At 45.0% G+C, this 18,657-nt stretch overlaps 1 protein-coding gene across 3 annotated transcripts in view; it reads left to right on the top strand.

Annotated features, from left to right (window-relative positions):
* The window catches only part of LOC137373693 (alpha-1-antiproteinase-like), a 269,343-nt gene that overhangs the window by 232,511 nt on the left and 18,175 nt on the right, over positions 1 to 18,657 (top strand). The window contains exons 1-3 of one of the 3 annotated variants that reach the window (XM_068038880.1): positions 5,537 to 5,691; positions 15,267 to 15,300; positions 17,380 to 18,032. In XM_068038880.1, coding sequence (XP_067894981.1) covers positions 17,405 to 18,032 — 628 coding nt within the window. In that variant the 5' untranslated portion in view covers positions 5,537 to 5,691; positions 15,267 to 15,300; positions 17,380 to 17,404. Of the gene's footprint in view, positions 1 to 5,536; positions 5,692 to 15,266; positions 15,301 to 17,379; positions 18,033 to 18,657 lie in introns of those variants that run through there. The other 2 variants (XM_068038881.1, XM_068038879.1) reach the window with 2 other exon arrangements.

Below are 18,657 nucleotides of genomic sequence, written 5' to 3'. Positions count from 1 at the left end.
CTATATGTTTGCAAACACAAAGTTTGCCCGAATAAATTTTCATGGTTTTCTAATTTTTCAATTATGCACTGTGACTTTGAAACAAAAACTAACATGGCAATATTAAAGCTGATCATATGCTGGGAAAGCCAATAGGATTTGACCAAGACTATAACATTAAAACACTAAAATTTAGGATTATGAATACAACATTTTTATTCAGCTCAGTTTGCCACTTTTTCTTCCCATTCTCTATCCTATTTTACTTGCTAGTTTCTGTTAATAAGCTGTGTAAGTACTACAAGGAGACAAAGTCGCGCATTTATATAATGCTGTATTACTTATCAGAAATGTCCTGAAACACTTCAAGAATTACATAGAAGTACAAATACTTTTGCTTTGCACCATTTTGTGCACGGCTACAGCCTACAGGCAACATTGAGATGGATGGCCAGTTAATCTGTTTTTTTTGGTAATTTTGCTTGAAGCAGCATAATTACCTGTTCTTCCTCAAAATACTGTTCTGCTATTTTTAACATTCAGCTGAACAGGTAAGTGATGCCTCCATTTCATCCAAGGACATTGTAGCAGTCTCCCTATACTGTCAGCCTAGATTATATGTGCTCAAGTCCTAGACGGCAGCTTAGATTCATAGAGTTATACAGCATAGAAACAGGCCCTTCGGCCCGTCGTGTCCGTGCCGCCATCAAGCACCTAACTATTCTAATCCCATTTTCCAGCACTTGGCCCGTAGCCTTGCATGCTATGGTGTTTCAAGTGCTCATCTAAATACTGAGGGCTTCAACCCATAAACTTATGACTCGGGCAAGAATATCACCAACTGAACAAACGTACCACATGCCTAAGAATTTTCATTGCAAAATTATATTGATTGTACTTTTTAGGATTATGTGTCTTTCAATGAGAGGATTCACCCTTGATTTTATCCCATTTTCTCCTGTGGTTCCTCCTCCAGGGCATGCACCTCCTCCTCCAGTTAAAACTGCAGCTCACGACAACAACAAATGCTGCTTTTGGGCACCCAGCATGGTGGTGCATGAAAGTGGCCAATGGATACGGAGTTTCCTTTTCTCTTGTGGAGAAACAATTGACCTCCATTCAACATCTCCATGTAGGACACAACTGAAATCAGAGACTCAACAAAGTGATAAAATTGTATATAAAAACTGAAAGTGCTGGAAATAATCAGCATGTCTGGCAGCATCTGTGGAGAACAAAAGAGTTAATGTTTCAGATCTATGACCTCCAGATCACAGACCTGAAGTGTTAACCCTGTTTCTTTCTTCACATTTGCTGCCAGACCTGCTGAGTATTTCTAGCAGGTTCTGTTTTTATTTCAGATTTCCAGCATCCATAGTATTTTGCTTTTATGATAAAATTGTATTCTGTTTATTCTATTGGGGGGGGGGGGGATTAAAGTATGTTGCACCAAGCACCACTGTCAGAGTTATATAGCACAGAAACAGTCCCTTCGGCCCATCGTGTCCGCACCGGCCATCAAGCACCTATTCTAATCCCATTTTCCAGTGCTTGGCCCGTAGCCTTGTATGCTATGGCGTTTCAAGTGCTCATCTAAATACTTCTTAAATGTTGTGAGGGTTCCTGCCTCTACCACCTCTTCAGGTAGTGTGTTCCAGATTCCATCTACCCTATCCAGTCTCTCTTCATAGCTGAAATACTCCAGCCCGAGCAACATCCTGGTGAATCTCCTCTGCACCCTCTCCAGTGCAATCACATCCTTCCTATAGTGTGGTGACCAGAACTGTACACAGTACTCCAGCTGTGGCCTAACTAGTGTTTTATACAGCTCCATCATAACCTCCCTGCTCTTATATTCTATGTCTCGGCTAATAAAGGCAAGTATCCCACATGCCTTCCAAACCACCTTATCTACCTGTGCTGCTGCCTTCAGTGATATATGGACAAGTACACCAAGGTCCCTCTGACCCTCTGTACTTCCTAGGGTCCTACCACCCATTGTATATTCCCTTGCCTTGTTAGACCTCCCATAATGCATCACCTCACTTCTCAGGATTAAATTCCATTTGCCACTGCTCTGCCTATCTTACCAGCCCATCTATATCGTTCTGTAATCTAAGGCTTTCCTCCTCTAATTACGACACCAATTTTTGTGTCATATGCGAACTTACTGATCATAACTCCTATATTCATGTCTAAATCATTAATGTACACTACAAACAGCAAGGGTCCCAGTACCGATCCTTGCGGTACACCACTGGTCACAGGCTTCTAATCGTAAAAAAAACCCTCGACCATCACCCTCTGCCTCCTGCCACTAAGCCAATTTTGGATCCAATTTGCCAAATTGCCCTGGATCCCATGGGCTCTTACCTTCTTAACCAATCTCCCATGCAGGACCTTATCAAAAGCCTTACTGAAGTCCATGTATACCATATCAACTGCTTTCCCCTCATCTACACACCTAGTCACCTCCTCAAAAAATTCAATCAAGTTAGTTAGACATGATCTCTCCCTGACAAAGCCATGCTAGCTATCCTTGATTAATCCCTGCTTCTCCAAGTGGAGATTAATCCTGTCCCTCAGAATTTTTTCCAATAGTTTCCCTACCACTGATGATAGACTCACTGGCCTGTAAGTACCTGATTTATTCCTGCTACCGTTCTTGAATAATGGTACCATATTCACTGTCCTCCAGTCCTCTGGCACCTCTCCTGTGGCCAGAGAGGATTGAAAATTTGTGTCAGAGCCCCTGCTATCACCTCCCTTGCCTCACATAACAGCCTGGGATACATCTGATTTGAGCCTGGGGATTTATCCACTTTTAAGCCTGTTAAAAATGCTAATACCTCCTCCCTGATCTCTACACCTACATCGTCCTTCTCCATAGTGAACACAGATGCAGGGTCGACAGCTGGGTTTTGCCCTTGTCATTACCAGTGCCTAGGTTGATGCCAGGTGGTCTGTCCAGTTTTATTCCTTATTAACTTCATGGCATTTAGATATAACTGAGTGGCTTGCTCAGCCATTTCAGAGGGCATGTAAGAGTCAACTGCATTGCTGTGGGTCTGGAGTCGCATGTAGATAAGACCAGGTAAACTCAGCAGATTTTCTTCCCTAAAGGATGTTAGTGAACCAGATGGGTTTTTACAACAATCGACAATGGTTTCATGGCCATCATTAGACTAGCTTTTTAATTCCAGATTTTTATTAAATTGCATTCAAATTCCACCTTTTTGCTGTGGTGGGATTTGAACCTATGTCCCCAAAACAATACACTGGTTATTAATCCAATGATAATACCATTATGCCACTGCACTATAGTGCAGTCTATGTAAAATTTCTTTTATAAAACTGGCAAATCCCACAAATAATATTTGGAGAAAATACAAATTTAATTCTTATTTAGAATAGGGGTTGGCAACATGTCCGTACACGGACACCAGTGTCTGTGGTAAAACATTATGAGGTCTGTGACTGGTAATTTCAGGGTAACTTCTTCAGACCAGCTTTTTAAAAAATCGCAACCCAGTGTCACAGCTGACAGGGTAGGGGGGGGGGTAGTTAGTGGGGAGAGAGAGGGTGGGAAGAGAAAGGGGGTGGAGAGAGAGGGTGGGAAGCGAGAGAGAAAGAGGTGGGGAGCAAGAGAGGACAGGGGGAGCGAGAGAGAGAGGGGGTGGCAAGAGAGAGGGGGTTGAGAAAGAGATGGGGTGGGGAGAGAGAGAGAGAGGGTGGGGAGAGAGAGAGAGGGAGGGTGGGGTGTGGGAGAGAGGGGGTGGGGAGAGAGGGCTGTGGCGGGAGAGGGGGTGGGGAGAGAGAGCGGAGTGGGGAGAGAAGGTGGGGAGAGAGATGAGAGTGTGGAGAGAGAACGGGATGGGGATAGAGAGGGGAGTGAGAGAGAGGGTGTGGGAGTGAGAGAGGGGTGGAGAGAGAGGGGGGTGGGGAGAGTGAGGGTGGGGTGTGGGAGAGAGGGCTGTGGGGGGAGAGGGGGTGGGGAGAGAGAGCGGAGTGGGGAGAGAAGGGGTGGGGAGAGAGAGGAGGGTGGGGAGAGAGAGCGGATGGGGAGAGAGCGGGGTGGGGAGAGAGAGAGTGAGGGGAGTGGGAGGGAGAGAGAGAGAGAGAGAGCAGGGTGGGGAGAGAGAGAGAGATGGAGGTGAGAGAGAGATGGGGGTGGGAGAAGGGGTGGGGGAGAGAGGGAGGGAGGGTGAGAGAGAGAGAGAAGGTTTTAAAGATGGACACAGAGGAAGGGGAGAGAGATGGACACAGAGAGGGGATAGGGTTTGACAGAGACAGGGAGAGAGAGAGCATGAAGGGAGAGAAAGAGATCAAGATCAGTCCTGACAGATGGACATCGATGCAAATTCTCTGCATCACTACATCAAGTGTGCGGACAGACATTGACTACTTGTGCAAGCAAAAACAATGCCAGGTATCTCACTAAGTAGGGAGAAATGCATTTTAAATCGGACTGCGCTTTGATGGCATTAGGTTGGTTATACACTCCATATGCAGATTAATTGCCCCCATGTCCGTGACTGAGTCAATAACTTTGTTAGATGTCCGCAGTGCAACATGTTGGTGCCTATCCCTGATTTAGAATCATAGAATGAGACAGCACAGAAGGAGGCCATTCGGTCCATCGTGCTTGTATTGGTTCTTTCAAAAATCTATCCAATTAGTCCCACTTGCTTTTTTTTACCCCATAGACCTGCAAATGTTTTCCCCTTGAAGTAGTTATCAAATTCCCTTTTGAAAGTTATTATTGAATCTGCCTCCAGCACCCTTTCAGGCAGTTCATTCCAGATGATAACAACTCACTGCATAAGAAAAATTCTCCTTAGCTCACCTCTGATTCTTAATTACTTTATATGTGTCATCTGGTTAACAACCCTTCTGCCACTGGAAACAGAATAAACAAGGAGAAACTATCAAAATCCACATGATTTTGAAAACCTCTATCAAATCACAGCTTAATCTTCCCTGCTCTAAGGAGAACAACCCAGCTTTTCTAGTCTCTCCAAGGAAATGAAATCCCACATCCCTAGTAAATCTCCTCTGAACCTCTCTAATGTCTTGACATCGTTCTAAAATGTGGTGCCCAGAATTGGACACGATACTCCAGCTGGGTACTTAGCAGTTTTTCATAAAGGTTTAGCATATCCTCTTTGATTTTGTATTTTATGCATCTGTTTATAATGCCAAGGATCCCATATGCCTTTTTGACAGCAATTTTGTTCTGCCACATTCAATGATATGTGTACACGCTCCCCCAGGTCTCTCTGTTCCTCTAAAATTGTATCATTTAATCACATAAACTTGTTTACAGCATGTTTAGCTTTAAGACTTTTCTTAATCAAATTTATTGTAAATGCTTTCATAGAGTTATTAAGGCCAAATAATTTTCCATTAACAGAATGTTTAAAGTTACAACAAAACATTCTTTTTTTAAAATACAGCCAAGTGATTCCATTAAGGTCGCAGAGTTAAACATTAACGATTAGCAGACGAGAGAGTTTTGCAAACTAGGAATGTGTATCAAGCAAATAACAGTGCTGTTGACTTTCAGTGTGTGACCTCCCTACCAAGGCACAAAGGTCTATTTGACAGCATTTCAACATTTTAATATTTTCAAAAAAAGCAAGAGAACAGTGATTCATAAATTACAGATTGCTTGTACGGAGAACAGCTAATAAGTGGGTCCTGAAACTATTGGTAAAGTATTCAGCAAATCATTTTGCAGAATATTGTAGTACATTTTAGTAAGGCAGGATGAATAGCTTTATAATGAATATTAGTTTTATGTTTTCTTATTGGACGTCTCTCGATTAACACTAATTGTAATTAAGCTAAAGGCTATTTTCTGTCTTTTCTGTGCAATGGAATGATTATTTGATTTGCTGAACACAGTGATATTTCAATTATGCAAAAATCACCCACAACAAATGTTCACATGTAAAGTACTATTTAACTGTCTTTATAGAAACTGTTTAAAAAGAGATTTGATAGAGGTATTCAAAATCATGAGGGGCTCTGAACAGGGTGGATAGGAAAAGAATGGTCCCACTCTTGAAAGGATCGAGAATGAGAGGGTACAGATTTAAAGTGATTGGCAAAAAAAGCAAAAGCGACATGAGGAAAAACTTCACGCAACGAGTGGTTAAGGTCTGGAATGCATTGCCTGAGAATGTGATGGAGGCAGGTTCAATCAAGGCATTCAAAAGGGAATTAGATTTATCTGAAATGGAAGAATGTGCAGGGTTACGGGGAGAAAGCGGGGGAATGGCGTTAGGTGAATTGCTTATTCGGAGAGCCAGAGCAAACACGATGGGCCAAATGGCCTCCTACTGCGCTGTAATTATGTGAAGTCCTAGAGGTTGTGCCAGGAGATGTATCCCTACAAAATGAAGAATGGGGTGCTTCCACCATCCCATTCTCCCAGCTGCTACTTTAATTGAATTTGTCATTCATTGTGAGAGAAATTCAAACCTTTATACATGTGACAAAACAAGTTTAGGTTACACTGAGGTTTGAAGTCAGATCTTTGGACTGAAGAGTCATTACATGGACTTCATAGTTTTTTGTGATCTATGCATTGGAGCAAATGCAGCCAGCAGAGACATCAGAGCAAGCACCATCAAATCCGACAAGTGCACCCTCCACCAGTGCAGATATAGTCACCTCAGTGGGTCCCCACATGCAATTAGATAGGGTGACACTGGGTGATGAGGTTATGAGCACGTCATGAGTTTGCAGGAAGGAGTGAGCGAGGCAGAGGCAGCTGTGGGCAACCCCCCCCCCCCCCCCCTTGGAGGATGGAGGACAGACACAGCCATGCACATCTGGGTGCAGATGCAGGGCCTCGGGAGTCGCAAGAAAAGAGGCTCTATTTAGATCAGCCGCCACAGATGTGCTCACTTGTCAGAGCTCCCTAAGGCAGTGCGGGGTCATGGGCTGAGAATGGCGAAGGTCTTTCGGTTCACGTGCGTTACTGGAGTTCAAGGCTTTGAACACATGAGCTCCTCCATTAAGAGCAGCACCATTTGTGGCAGCACTCGGAGTGCATTCAGGAACTGCACACTGATGTTCACAGAATGCATGCCACAGTCTGTAGCATGGACCAGTTAGTGGAGCTGGTGGTGCAGAGATGTTTGGAGGGGCTGCCAGTTGTGCCCCAGCGGGTGGTCCCCTCCAGCCATTCGGAGTGCCAGGTGAGGGCTGAGGCTGTTACCGAGGAGGATGAGGGTGCCACCCCTCCTGGATCACCATCATCCTCATCGGCCTCCTTGGCCCTTCTGACTGAGCAACCATCTGTGCAACAGGGCCCAGTGACTGAGGCTGCTCACTGCAGTGATGCAGGTGCAGCAGCCTCTGGAGATGGCCCCATTGGTACCCCCACGACGAGGATGGCTGCGACATGCACATCAGCCACAAGCAGAGAGAAGCGATCAGGCTGCCTCCACCTCATCCGAGGCCACAAGGGGAGTACCGTGTAAAAGTAGCTGAGAGCAGAGGGCACTGGGGTTTGTTTCATCTGTAACTGCGTACTTTTTCTATGTTTCAACACCAAGTAAATATTGACACACGAAGCCAGACATGTGAGCTTCTTTTTATTAATGGCGAAACAGGAAAAGAGGGGTGAAGGGGAGCAAGGATCCTTGAACGGGCACAGTGAAACCTCTGGACAGATGTGCGTCCTTCATTGGCAGTAAGAGTGAATCTATTCCAGGCTGTGTCTTCAATGGAAGTGCTCTCACAGGCAGCTCAACGTGAGTTCCAGACCAGGCTGTCTTCTTGGGTTAGAAGGGCTCAGCTGAAATGTGCCTGGATCAGATGATCCCTCACATTGATGGTATCCTGATGAAACCCTTGAGTACTGTGATGGGTCCAGCCACCTTCCTGTGCAGCTGGGGCATCTCTGTGTTCTGCATCTTTCTCTTTCTCCTCCTCTTCCATGTCCTGCTCCCCCTCTTCCTCCGATGAGCTGTGTCCTTCCAGGGCCTCATCCTCTTCAAGGATCATATCTCTCTGGAGGGCCATGTTATGGAGAGCGCAGCAGCCAACCACAATGCATGAGATCCTTGCAGGAGTGTACTGCAGGGAGCCACCCGGCCAGTCCAGGCACCGGAACCGCATCTTCAGCAGCCTGATAGCCTTTTCAGTGGTGGCCCTTGTGAGCAGATGGCTGTAGCACCTCTGTGGCTCTGTCTCAAGATCACATAAAGGGGTGATAGCCATCTCTTCAAGAGATAATCATTGTCCCCTAGAATCTATCCAGTTAGTTTGAGGAGTGGAATGAACAGCTGCAGCAGCCTGGACTGCTAGAGAATGAAGGAGTGGTGGAAGCCGCTAGGAAAGTGAGCGCACACATGTAGAAAGCTCTTGTTGTGGTCACAAACTAGTGGAATATTGAATGAGCATAGCCCTTCCTGTTGATGAATCTTGCTGGCCAGTCACTTGGTGCCTTGATGGCCACATGGGTGCAATTGATTCCCCACACCTGGAGAAATGGAGCGATGAAGGCGAAACCCACTGCCCTCTGTGCCTGCGAAGCCCCATTTGTCTTGAAATGAGTGTACTGTCCAGCTCTCTCAAATAGGTGCAGTGTTGTGCAGCTGATTGCAAAACTCCATCAATGTCCACAGCTGATCCTTGGAAGGACCCGGAGGCAAAGAAGTTCAAGGCCACAGTGACTTTCTTGGCTACTGGCTAGGCATGGTGAGAATTGCTGCAAGGTGTGAAGTCTTCCACAACAAGGGCACAAATCTCTGTGACCATCTGCCTCGATAGTCACAGTCTCCTGGTTCTTGGTCATCTCAAGGTAGTTCCTTCTTCTCCGGTAGATCCTATGCCGGGTGTTATGACAGTGATTCTGTTTTTGTTAAAAAAAAAATTTAAAGGCAATTATGGTTAAGCTGAATAAATGTTGGACTATTTTGTTTTGAAAAAAGCCATCAAGGGGACACTGAGGGAGCCGGGTTGGCAATAATGTTACTAGTTGGCACATGACTCCAGTTAAAAACTCTGGGAACAGGCGCAGAGATGTAACAAGTGCCCCTTTGATTGGACAAGCCCAGTAGCAGCAGAGCGCACCTGGAATGGGCAGAAAAAACTCTCAAGCTTTTTGATCAGTCAGGAGATTTTACCTTCTGGAGTGAAATAAAGTCAAGTCTGCTGTTGAAGTGTCAAGGAAGGACAGAAGACCACATCCCAGCTCACTTTCAAGCAATTCCCCAAAAGACTCTGAGAAGTCCACTATGTTGATTCATCTGTATCCTGTCTTTGAAGAAAGCCTGATAAAATTACTTTTCAATGCTGCCTGAAAAGACCTGTTCTAAAGCATCCCAGTGACCTGCCTACGTGTACTCAGAAGTTAGATTGTCTGCCAGTTTTGGAACAACAAATCTCATCTGCTGTTTTCTTCAAAAATGAGCAAGTAATCCACCTAAGTTTTTTTGTCTGTAACAGAGCTCTGAATTTATAAACTCCCTTTTATTTTTTCGGTTAACCAGTGTATATGTGTGTGTATGAGTGTGAAGGGACTAAGGTAAAAAGGGAACTTTAAAATTTAAAACTGTTTATGTTTTTCTTCATTACTAGTTAAGACTTGTTTTATAACAATAATAATTTTGTTGTTCATTAAAGAAACCTGGTTAGTGTGTTCTATTCTGGGGAAAATAGAGGGCTGAATTTTACAATTTTACCCCCACCGGAGCCCCAACATTGGGGGGGGGGTTAAAATGCCTCTGGGAGAGGCCCATCATCGACCTCGACGCCGTGAGGGCCCAGCCTGATATTGCCAGTGGCGGCGAGACTTCATGGCGCCCCCTCCCCCACCCCCACTGCCACTTGGCAACAGGACCGCCACTAACATATTGAAATAAATGTCAATTAATGAATTGATTACCTTTACATTCCTGCTGTCTGTCCCACTGCCATATTCGTGCTGGTGGCTGGCACTCCCATGCCTTCGGATCCTTGTCCAGGGAACCAAGGCATAACACTGGTGGGGAGGGGGGAGCAAGTAAGTTTCTCAGTGCGGGAAGTGGGGAACAGGGTCAAAATAATATCATTGGTGTAGGGGATGGTGGGAAAGGTTATAGTGTAAAGTTTTTGTACTTGGGGGGGGTGGGGGTGAAGGTCAGATGGGCAAGGAAGTGTTTTGAGGGGGAGAGGGCAAGTAATTAATTCTATGGTTATTGGGGGAGTGGGAGAGGGGCACAATAAATGTTTTCAATTTTTCCCTTAAATTTCTCATTAAATATTGAAATTGAAATGTAGGGCCCGAATCCCTAAAAAATGGTGTCAGCACCTGCGCAAAGGCAGCTGATGCATTGCCGGGGCCGCCCCATCCACGTCATCGGAGTGGGTGGTTCGCCCCAGCTATTTAAATGAGCTGCCGCGTTTAATATCGCTGCAGCTCTGAAATGTGTGGCCTATGCAGGCGGGCCACCATTGTTTTTGCCCGCCGCCAATTTTGGCGGCAGGATTATAAATTCCAGCCCAGGTTATATGATTGACCGTATTACGGAGACGTGGATATCACAGGGGCAGGAATGGATGTTGGATGTTCCGGGGTTTAGATGTTTCAAAAGGAATAGGGAGGGAGGTAAAAGAGGTGGGGGAGTGGCATTGCTAATCAGGGATAGTATCACAGCTGCAGAAAGGGAGGTCGTCGAGGAGGGTTTGTCTACTGAGTCATTATGGGTGGAAGTCAGAAACAGGAAAGGAGCAGTCACTTTGTTGGGAGTTTTCTATAGACCCCCCAATAGCAACAGAGACACGGAGGAACAGATTGGGAGGCAGATTTTGGAAAGGTGCAGAAGTAACAGGGTTGTTGTCATGGGTGACTTCAACTTCCCTAATATTGATTGGAACCTCCGTAGTGCAAATAGTTTGGATGGAGCAGATTTTGTCAGGTGTGTCCAGGAAGGTTTCCTGACTCAATATGTAGATAGGCCGACTAGAGGGGAGGCTATGTTGGACTTGGTGCTTGGCAACGAACCAGGCCAGGTGGCAGATCTATCGGTGGGAGAGCATTTCGGTGATAGTGATCACAACTCCCTGACCTTTACTATAGTCATGGAGAGGGACAGGAGCAGACGGGATGGGAAAATATTTAATTGGGGGAGGGGGAATTTCAATGCTATTAGGCAGGAACTGGGGAGCATAAACTGGGAACAGATGTTCTCAGGGAAATGCACGGCAGAAATGTGGAGGTTGTTTAGGGAGCACTTGCTGCGACTGCTGGATAGGTTTGTCCCGATGAGGCAAGGAAGGGATGGTAGGGTGAAGGAACCTTGGATGACAAGAGATGTGGAACAGCTAGTCAAGAGGAAGAAGGAAGCTTACTTAAGGTTGAGGAAGCAAGGATCAGACAGGGCTCTAGAGGCTTACAAGGTAGCCAGGAAGGAACTGAAGAATGGACTTAGGAGAGCTAGAAGGGGACATGAAAATGGCTTGGCGGGTAGGATTAAGGAAAATCCCAAGGCGTTCTACACTTATGTGAGGAACAAGAGGATGGCCAGAGTGAGGGTAGGGCCGATCAGGGATAGTGGAGGGAACTTGTGCCTGGAGTCGGAGGAGGTAGGGGAGGTCCTAAATGAATACTTTGCTTCAGTATTCACTAATGAGAGGGACCTGGTCGTTTGTGAGGATAGCGTGGAACAGGCTGATATGCTCGAACAGGTTGAGGTTAGGAGGGAGGTTGAGGTTAGGAGGGAGGTTGTGCTGGAAATTTTGAATGATATGAGGACAGATAAGTCCCCGGGGCCAGACGGGATATACCCAAGGATATTACGGGAAGCGAGGGAAGAGATTGCTGCGCCTTTGGCGATGATCTTTGCATCCTCACTGTCCACTGGAGTAGTACCGGATGATTGGAGGGTGGCGAATGTTGTTCCCTTTTTCAAGAAAGGGAATAGGGATAACCCTGGGAATTACAGACCAGTCAGTCTTACGTCGGTAGTGGGCAAATTATTGGAGAGGATTCTGAGAGACAGGATTTATGATTATTTGGAAAAGCATGGTTTGATTAGAGACAGTCAGCATGGCTTTGTGAGGGGCAGGTCATGCCTCACAAGTCTTATTGAATTCTTTGAAGATGTGACAAAACACATTGATGAAGGAAGAGCAGTGGATGTGGTGTATATGGATTTTAGCAAGGCGTTTGATAAGGTTCCCCATGGTAGGCTCATTCAGAAAGTGAGGAGGCATGGGATACAGGGGAAGTTGGCTGTCTGGATACAAAATTGGCTGGCCATAGAAGACAGAGGGTGGTAGTAGATGGAAAGTATTCAGCATGGAGCTCGGTGACCAGTGGTGTTCCACGAGGATCTGTTCTGGGACCTCTGCTCTTTGTGATTTTTATAAATGACTTGGATGAGGAAGTGGAAGGCTGGGTTAGCAAGTTTGCCAATGACACAAAGGTTGCTGGAGTTGTGGATAGTGTGGAGGGCTGTTGTAGGTTGCAACGGGACATTGACAGGATGCAGAGCTGGGCTGAGAAGTGGCAGATGGAGTTCAACCTGGAAAAGTGTGAAGTGATTCATTTTGGATGGTCGAATTTGAATGCATAATAAAGGCTTAAAGACAGGATTCTTGGCAGTGTGGAGGAACAGAGGGATCTAGGGGTCCATGTCCATAGATCGCTCAAAGTTGCCACCCAAGTTGATAGGGTTGTTAAGAAGGCGTATGGTGTGTTGGCTTTCATTAACAGGGGGATTGAGTTTAAGAGCCACGAGGTTATGCTGCAGCTCTATAAGGCCCTGGTTCGACCACACTTGGAATATTGTGTTCAGTTCTGGTCGCCTCATTATAGGAAGGATGTGGAAGCTTTGGAGAGTGTGCAGAGGAGATTTACCAGGATGCTGCCTGGACTGGAGGGCATGTCTTATGAAGAAAGATTGAGAGAGCTAGGGCTTTTCTCATTGGAGCGAAGAAGGATGAGAGGTGACTTGATAGAGGGGTACAAGATGATGAGAGGCATAGATAGAGTGGATAGCCAGAGACTCTTTCCCAGGGTGGAAAGGGCTATCACCAGGGGGCATAATTTTAAGGTGATTGGAGGAAGGTTTCGGGGAGATGTCAGAGGTAGGTTCTTTACACAGAGAGTGGTGGGTGCGTGGAATCCGCTGCCAGCGGTGGTGGTAGAAGCGGATACATTAGGGACATTTAAGCGACTCTTGGATAGGTACATGGATGATAGTAGAATGAAGGGTAGGTAGTTAGTTTGATCTTAGAGTAGGTTAAAGGTTCGGCACAACATCGTGGGCTGAAGGGCCTGTACTGTGCTGTACTGTTCTATGTTCTATGTTCTGTGTTCTATGTTCTATGTATGGGTAAGTGGGAAAATTTAAAATAATATGTTGTGACCTGTGGAGAAATGGAACTAGAAATAAACAATGCCCTCCTCCCGCCTCGGTCGTAACATATTATATGGGGGCTCTCTTTTGCCGGGATAAATCCAGCGCCTCCATGGCCTTCTTGCCCCTCATCCCTTTCTGCTGCCCTCCTCATGCCCAGGGCTCTGCAATTCCTGCATAGGATGGTGTTCCTCATCGCCACTGGACCCGAAATCTGAGGGTCGTGCTCCCATCGCCAGCTGATGCCTTTCTTGCACTCAGGTGGACTCCCAATTGTGTCTGGAAGCCTTGCCCCCTCTTCTTATGGCCCCATGATGCCAGGATGATGACAAACTCCTGTACTGCTCAAGTGCATGCTGAACACTCTCCCCACATTCTGTGCAGATCCAATGGCGCCTGTCTGCCAATGGCTGAGTGGCCCTCTCAGCCATTTTCCCTTTCATAGGGCCCACCTAATTTTTTGGGGTGCCCATGACTGGCTCCCCGCTTTGTTGCTACCTCCATGCACCTGGTCTGCCCCTGACCAAGCTTGCAGCCCATATGCCCCCACCAAAATATAAAACTGGTCCTCTACCAGCTCTCAATGCACTCTTTAACTGCCTTAATTAGACTTACTTGGAGATTGCATGGGTTCTTGGGCCGGCTCTTCCCGGCCCTGATGAAATTTGCCAGTGGCAGGAATGACAGTGGAAAACCGGCTGCCAGCCAACGCCTCTATTTTCAGCGCCACCCTCCTCTGTTCTCACTCCCAGCAGGACCTAAAAATTCAGCCCATGGGCACAGTAAGTTTGGTGCCGTCACAGAAATTGTAGTTTACCGTTTATATTAAGGTATAATTGTGTTGTCCTAATGAGGTGTTTTTTATTATCCAGTGGTGCAGTATTGACAATGTCCAGAGTCACCAGTGCAAAGTGCAAGACAACAGAGATTATATATATATGGTGGGAGGGTGATGACGTTCCTATTCTTAAACTAACATCTGAATGTGACTTTTTTTCTATGTAATTTGGATTGTTAATCCTATGTATTCATTAGTGATCATAATATGCCCATTTATACCTTATTAAAATCCAAGTAGTGTATCTGAAATAGCACTGGAGTTACAGATTGTTTTAGCAATTAAATCTAAAAGCCTCTGGTTACCATGTTGTTCATAGAACCTCAATGGGAAGAGGGGAGGGTCACTGTTCCATTGAATGATCTAAACAGACAGATACAAAAGTAGTCCCTAAGATGAACCAACTCTATAATTCAAATTTGTGCTTTCTTTCTGCCTATCAGTTCAACCGTAAATAATCTATTTTAAACACTTTTGGGCCCAAGTAACACCACATTGCAATGGATTTTAATTTAGCCATTGGCTGCGCCATTCACTATCTACGTCTATGCCGTCTACAAGGTAATCTAATTATTTTTTCAGCAGATTTTGGTGTAAATTTGCCACTAAAGGATCAGGGAGCACACAGTATAACTTATGATCGTCATCAATAGCGCCAACGACTTCTGGCTATTTCTCCATTGCTAGCAAGGTAAAGGTTGCAGAGTCAGGTGGTTTTGCAAGAGAATGCCAGAGGCAGTGGTTGAAAGATTGGCCTTTGATAGTGGAGTGGAGGGAGTAAGAACAAGAGGCAATCTAAAGTCAGGGCAAAAATTATAATCTTTAAAGGTGTATCAGTATTAATTTTTATTAAATAAAAACTTATGTGATGGAGGCCCTTCCCCAACAACCCCCCCCCCCCCCCATGGTGATTTTATTGCCCGAAATAACCAAAACATGCCTTTTCCCCTACCTGAACTTTACCCGCCAACCTTCAAACTTTTGCCCTTCAACCTCTTCCCACCATCCCCACATCTAATCAAAATTGTTTTCCTTGCTCCCCCACCCCTCCCGCCCTGAAAATTTTATTCCTCCCCCCTCCCCACCAGGTTCCCGCCTCAGAACTCTATACGCCGCCAGCAGGTAAGTGAATTTGCATTTAATTTTGCATGATTTGAATATGTATATGAGGGAAGTGGCGGAGGGGGCCGCACTGAAGTCCCCGCCGCCGGTAATATGCGGCGGGCCCTTCTCAATGTCGTGGGTTGAGGCGGGCCTCTCCCCGCAAAATTTTACGGGCCCCCCCCCCACCCCAGCCGCGACCCATGGTATTGAGGGGCTCATAAAATTCAGCCCAACATGTACACACATTGTGCCTATTTCAGCTGAACAAAATAAGTGACAGCCATTCGTTGGTTTATTCCTCAGGGCAATGTCTTGGCCAATCAGAGTCAAGCTGCCTGGTTTAAATGTCAAACAAAGCTTGGCAGTTAACTGTCAGTCACCATAAACTGGTGTATTCTCCATGGCAAGCCTCTACTAATCAGTTCACTTGCCAACCAATCAACAATCTCTTCTCATGCAGTAAAAGTTGTTGTTTTCCCTTACATTGGTATTCTTGCGTATTAACCTGATGAGTGGGTGGCGCAGTGGTTAGCACCGCAGCCTCACAGCTCCAGCGACCTGGGTTCGATTCTGGGTACTGCCTGTGCGGAGTTTGCAAGTTCTCCCTGTGACTGTGTGAGTTTTCGCCGGGTACTCCGGTTTCCTCCCACAGCCAATAGGTAAATTTGCCATTATAAATTGCCCCTAATATAGGTAGGTGGTAGGGGAATTGAGGGAAGGTGGGGATGTGGTCGGAATATGGGATTAGTGTAGGATTAGTATAAATGGGTGGTTGATGGTCGGCACAGACTCGGTGGGCCGAAGGACCTGTTTCAGTGCTGTATCAATAAATAAATAAAAAGCTTCAACATGTCTCTATTTTCAGCAATTCACAATAAGACTTCCTAGCTTTAATGGAATCATTTTCCCATGACCTCTTTTCCTGGTCTAAAATACTCACTAATACCCTGGCTGAGATCGGTCAGCTAAGCAGATACCAAAACTCTAATTTTATTCCAAAATGGCTCTAAATCCTTCCAGAGCTCTCCTAATAGAGCTCTTTTCAATCACCTAATGGCTGCTAACAATTGTACTCTATTGCAGACAGACATTCAATTTCTCAACATTCTCAAATAATTCCTTAGAATAAAAATGTCACTAGTTCCTGTGCCACTAACAGAATGGTATATGCAAAAATGCATATTAGAAAATCACGGGTGAGCTGCCTGTAATTTTCCATTCACTGAATAACACCAATATGTATTGGCTGAGGCTTAACCGGTGTCATTTAGTCTTGTAAAAGTTACCCCATAATTTCTTTGGCCTCCTTATCTCGAGAGACAATGGGTAAGCGCCTGGAGGTGGTCAGTGGTTTGTGTAGCAGCGCCTGGAGTGGCTATAAAGGCCAATTCTAGAGTGACAGGCTCTTCCACAGGTGCTGCAGAGAAATTTGTTTGTCGGGGCTGTTACACAGTTGGCTCTCCCCTTGCGCCTCTGTCTTTTTTCCTGCCAACTACTAAGTCTCTTCGACTCGCCACACTTTAGCCCTGTCATTGTGGCTGCCCGCCACCTCTGGCAAACGCTGGCAACTGACTCCCACGACTTGTGATCAATGTCACAGGATTTCATGTTGCGTTTGCAGACGTCTTTAAAGCGGAGACATGGACGGCCGGTGGGTCTGATACCAGTGGCGAGCTCGCTGTACAATGTGTCTTTGGGGATCCTGCCATCTTCCATGCAGCTCACATGGCCAAGCCATCTCAAGCGCCGCTGACTCAGTAGTGTGTATAAGCTGGGGATGTTGGCCGCCTCGAGGACTTCTGTGTTGGAGATACGGTCCTGCCACCTGATGCCAAGTAATTATAGAGCACATAACATTATACTCTGAGCTATCTGGAGATATGAGCAGTAAATTAACTGTGGTATTCTTCTTAGTGGTTGAGTTAAAATGGCATTTGCAGGAACCTGGGAAGAGGTGACCCTCCCAACATTTCAACATGGTAATTTAAAGTATGGAGAATGTGGGGAAGGGGGAGGGTCCTAAGAAAAATAATTTATAAAGGAGGCAGGAGAAGAATTATACTTTGAAATATTCAGATTTTCTTCTATTGAAAACAGGAGTCAAAGAGAATTGGTAGAAACCATGCTGCCTCCAGTAATTTTGCTGTTAATCGTTACCTCATTCACTGGGACAGAAGTTTCTGCAGTAAAGAAGAAACATCATGAAGAAGACCTTCAGAGTCATGGGCAAGAATCTGATCTGGCAATGGTTTCTTCTGCAAATGCTGATTTTGCTTTCAATCTCTACAAAGAAATTGCTAACCAAACCACTTCTAACATTTTCTTCTCCCCTTTGAGTATTTCCACCACTTTGGCCATGCTGTCTCTGGGAACCAGATCTGTGACTCGTCAGCAGCTTTTCAAGGGACTTCACTTCAAGAATATGACAGTGGAACGAATAACGCAAATGAACACAGGCTACAAGCAACTTCTACAGTCCCTGATGGCAGAAGACAGTGAGTTTCAGTTGTTCACAGGAAACTCACTTCATATTCAGAAAGGTTATGCTGTATTGCCAAACTTTCTAAATGAGACCAAGAAGTTTTACAATGCAGAGGTGTTTGCTTTGGATTTTAACCAGGATCCCCAAAACGCTAGACAACAATTGAATGATTATGTGAAAAAGATGACCAAAGGAAAAATTAAAGAGATTTTTACCACAATTGACCCTGCAACTAAACTTTTGCTTATTAACTACATCTTTTTTAAAGGTAAATCAGTTTTTGTTGTCAAATGCTTTGCATGCTATACTTCTAATATTATAAAGAGCACAATTGCAGCACTAACTAAACATATGGTTAATATTTTGCGAGATATGAAGTTGTATTTTTAACTGTATTTATAGAAATTTTTCTGCTTTATGAATTTAATAGTTACAAATAATTTTATTTAAAATCTAATATTGAAACTTTAGCCAACAACATGTGCTCTCACTCTATAGTGTCAATTTAGTTCTACTTTGTATTTCAGTGGAATTGGATTTTATCATCATATAAAATTGCTGTCAGGGCGGACTAGCATAGTGCTTTTTTACAGTAACAAACCAAACAGCAATCAGCTTCAAAGACAGTTACACTATTTATCCATGAGGGTTCTCATTAAAATTTAATTTTTAGCAACTGTGGAAAAATATGCAGTTCAAATAAAATAATCTAAATTGTGAACTAAGATGGTTGAGCTCAAAGTCTGGTAAACACAGAAGTAGATCATGAGTAGTTCTTTACAGAATAGAAATACAGACATTTACATCCCAGAAACATGCAGCAAGATGTCACTAGAATCAGTTAGATATTAAAAAAAGTTACTAAGTGTAGTTTCATGTGAAACCGAGTTAGA

Source organism: Heterodontus francisci, chromosome 9 (genome assembly GCF_036365525.1).
Source record: "Heterodontus francisci isolate sHetFra1 chromosome 9, sHetFra1.hap1, whole genome shotgun sequence".
NCBI classification, from domain to species: Eukaryota; Metazoa; Chordata; class Chondrichthyes; order Heterodontiformes; family Heterodontidae; genus Heterodontus; species Heterodontus francisci.
This window is presented reverse-complemented; position numbering and strand designations above follow the sequence as displayed.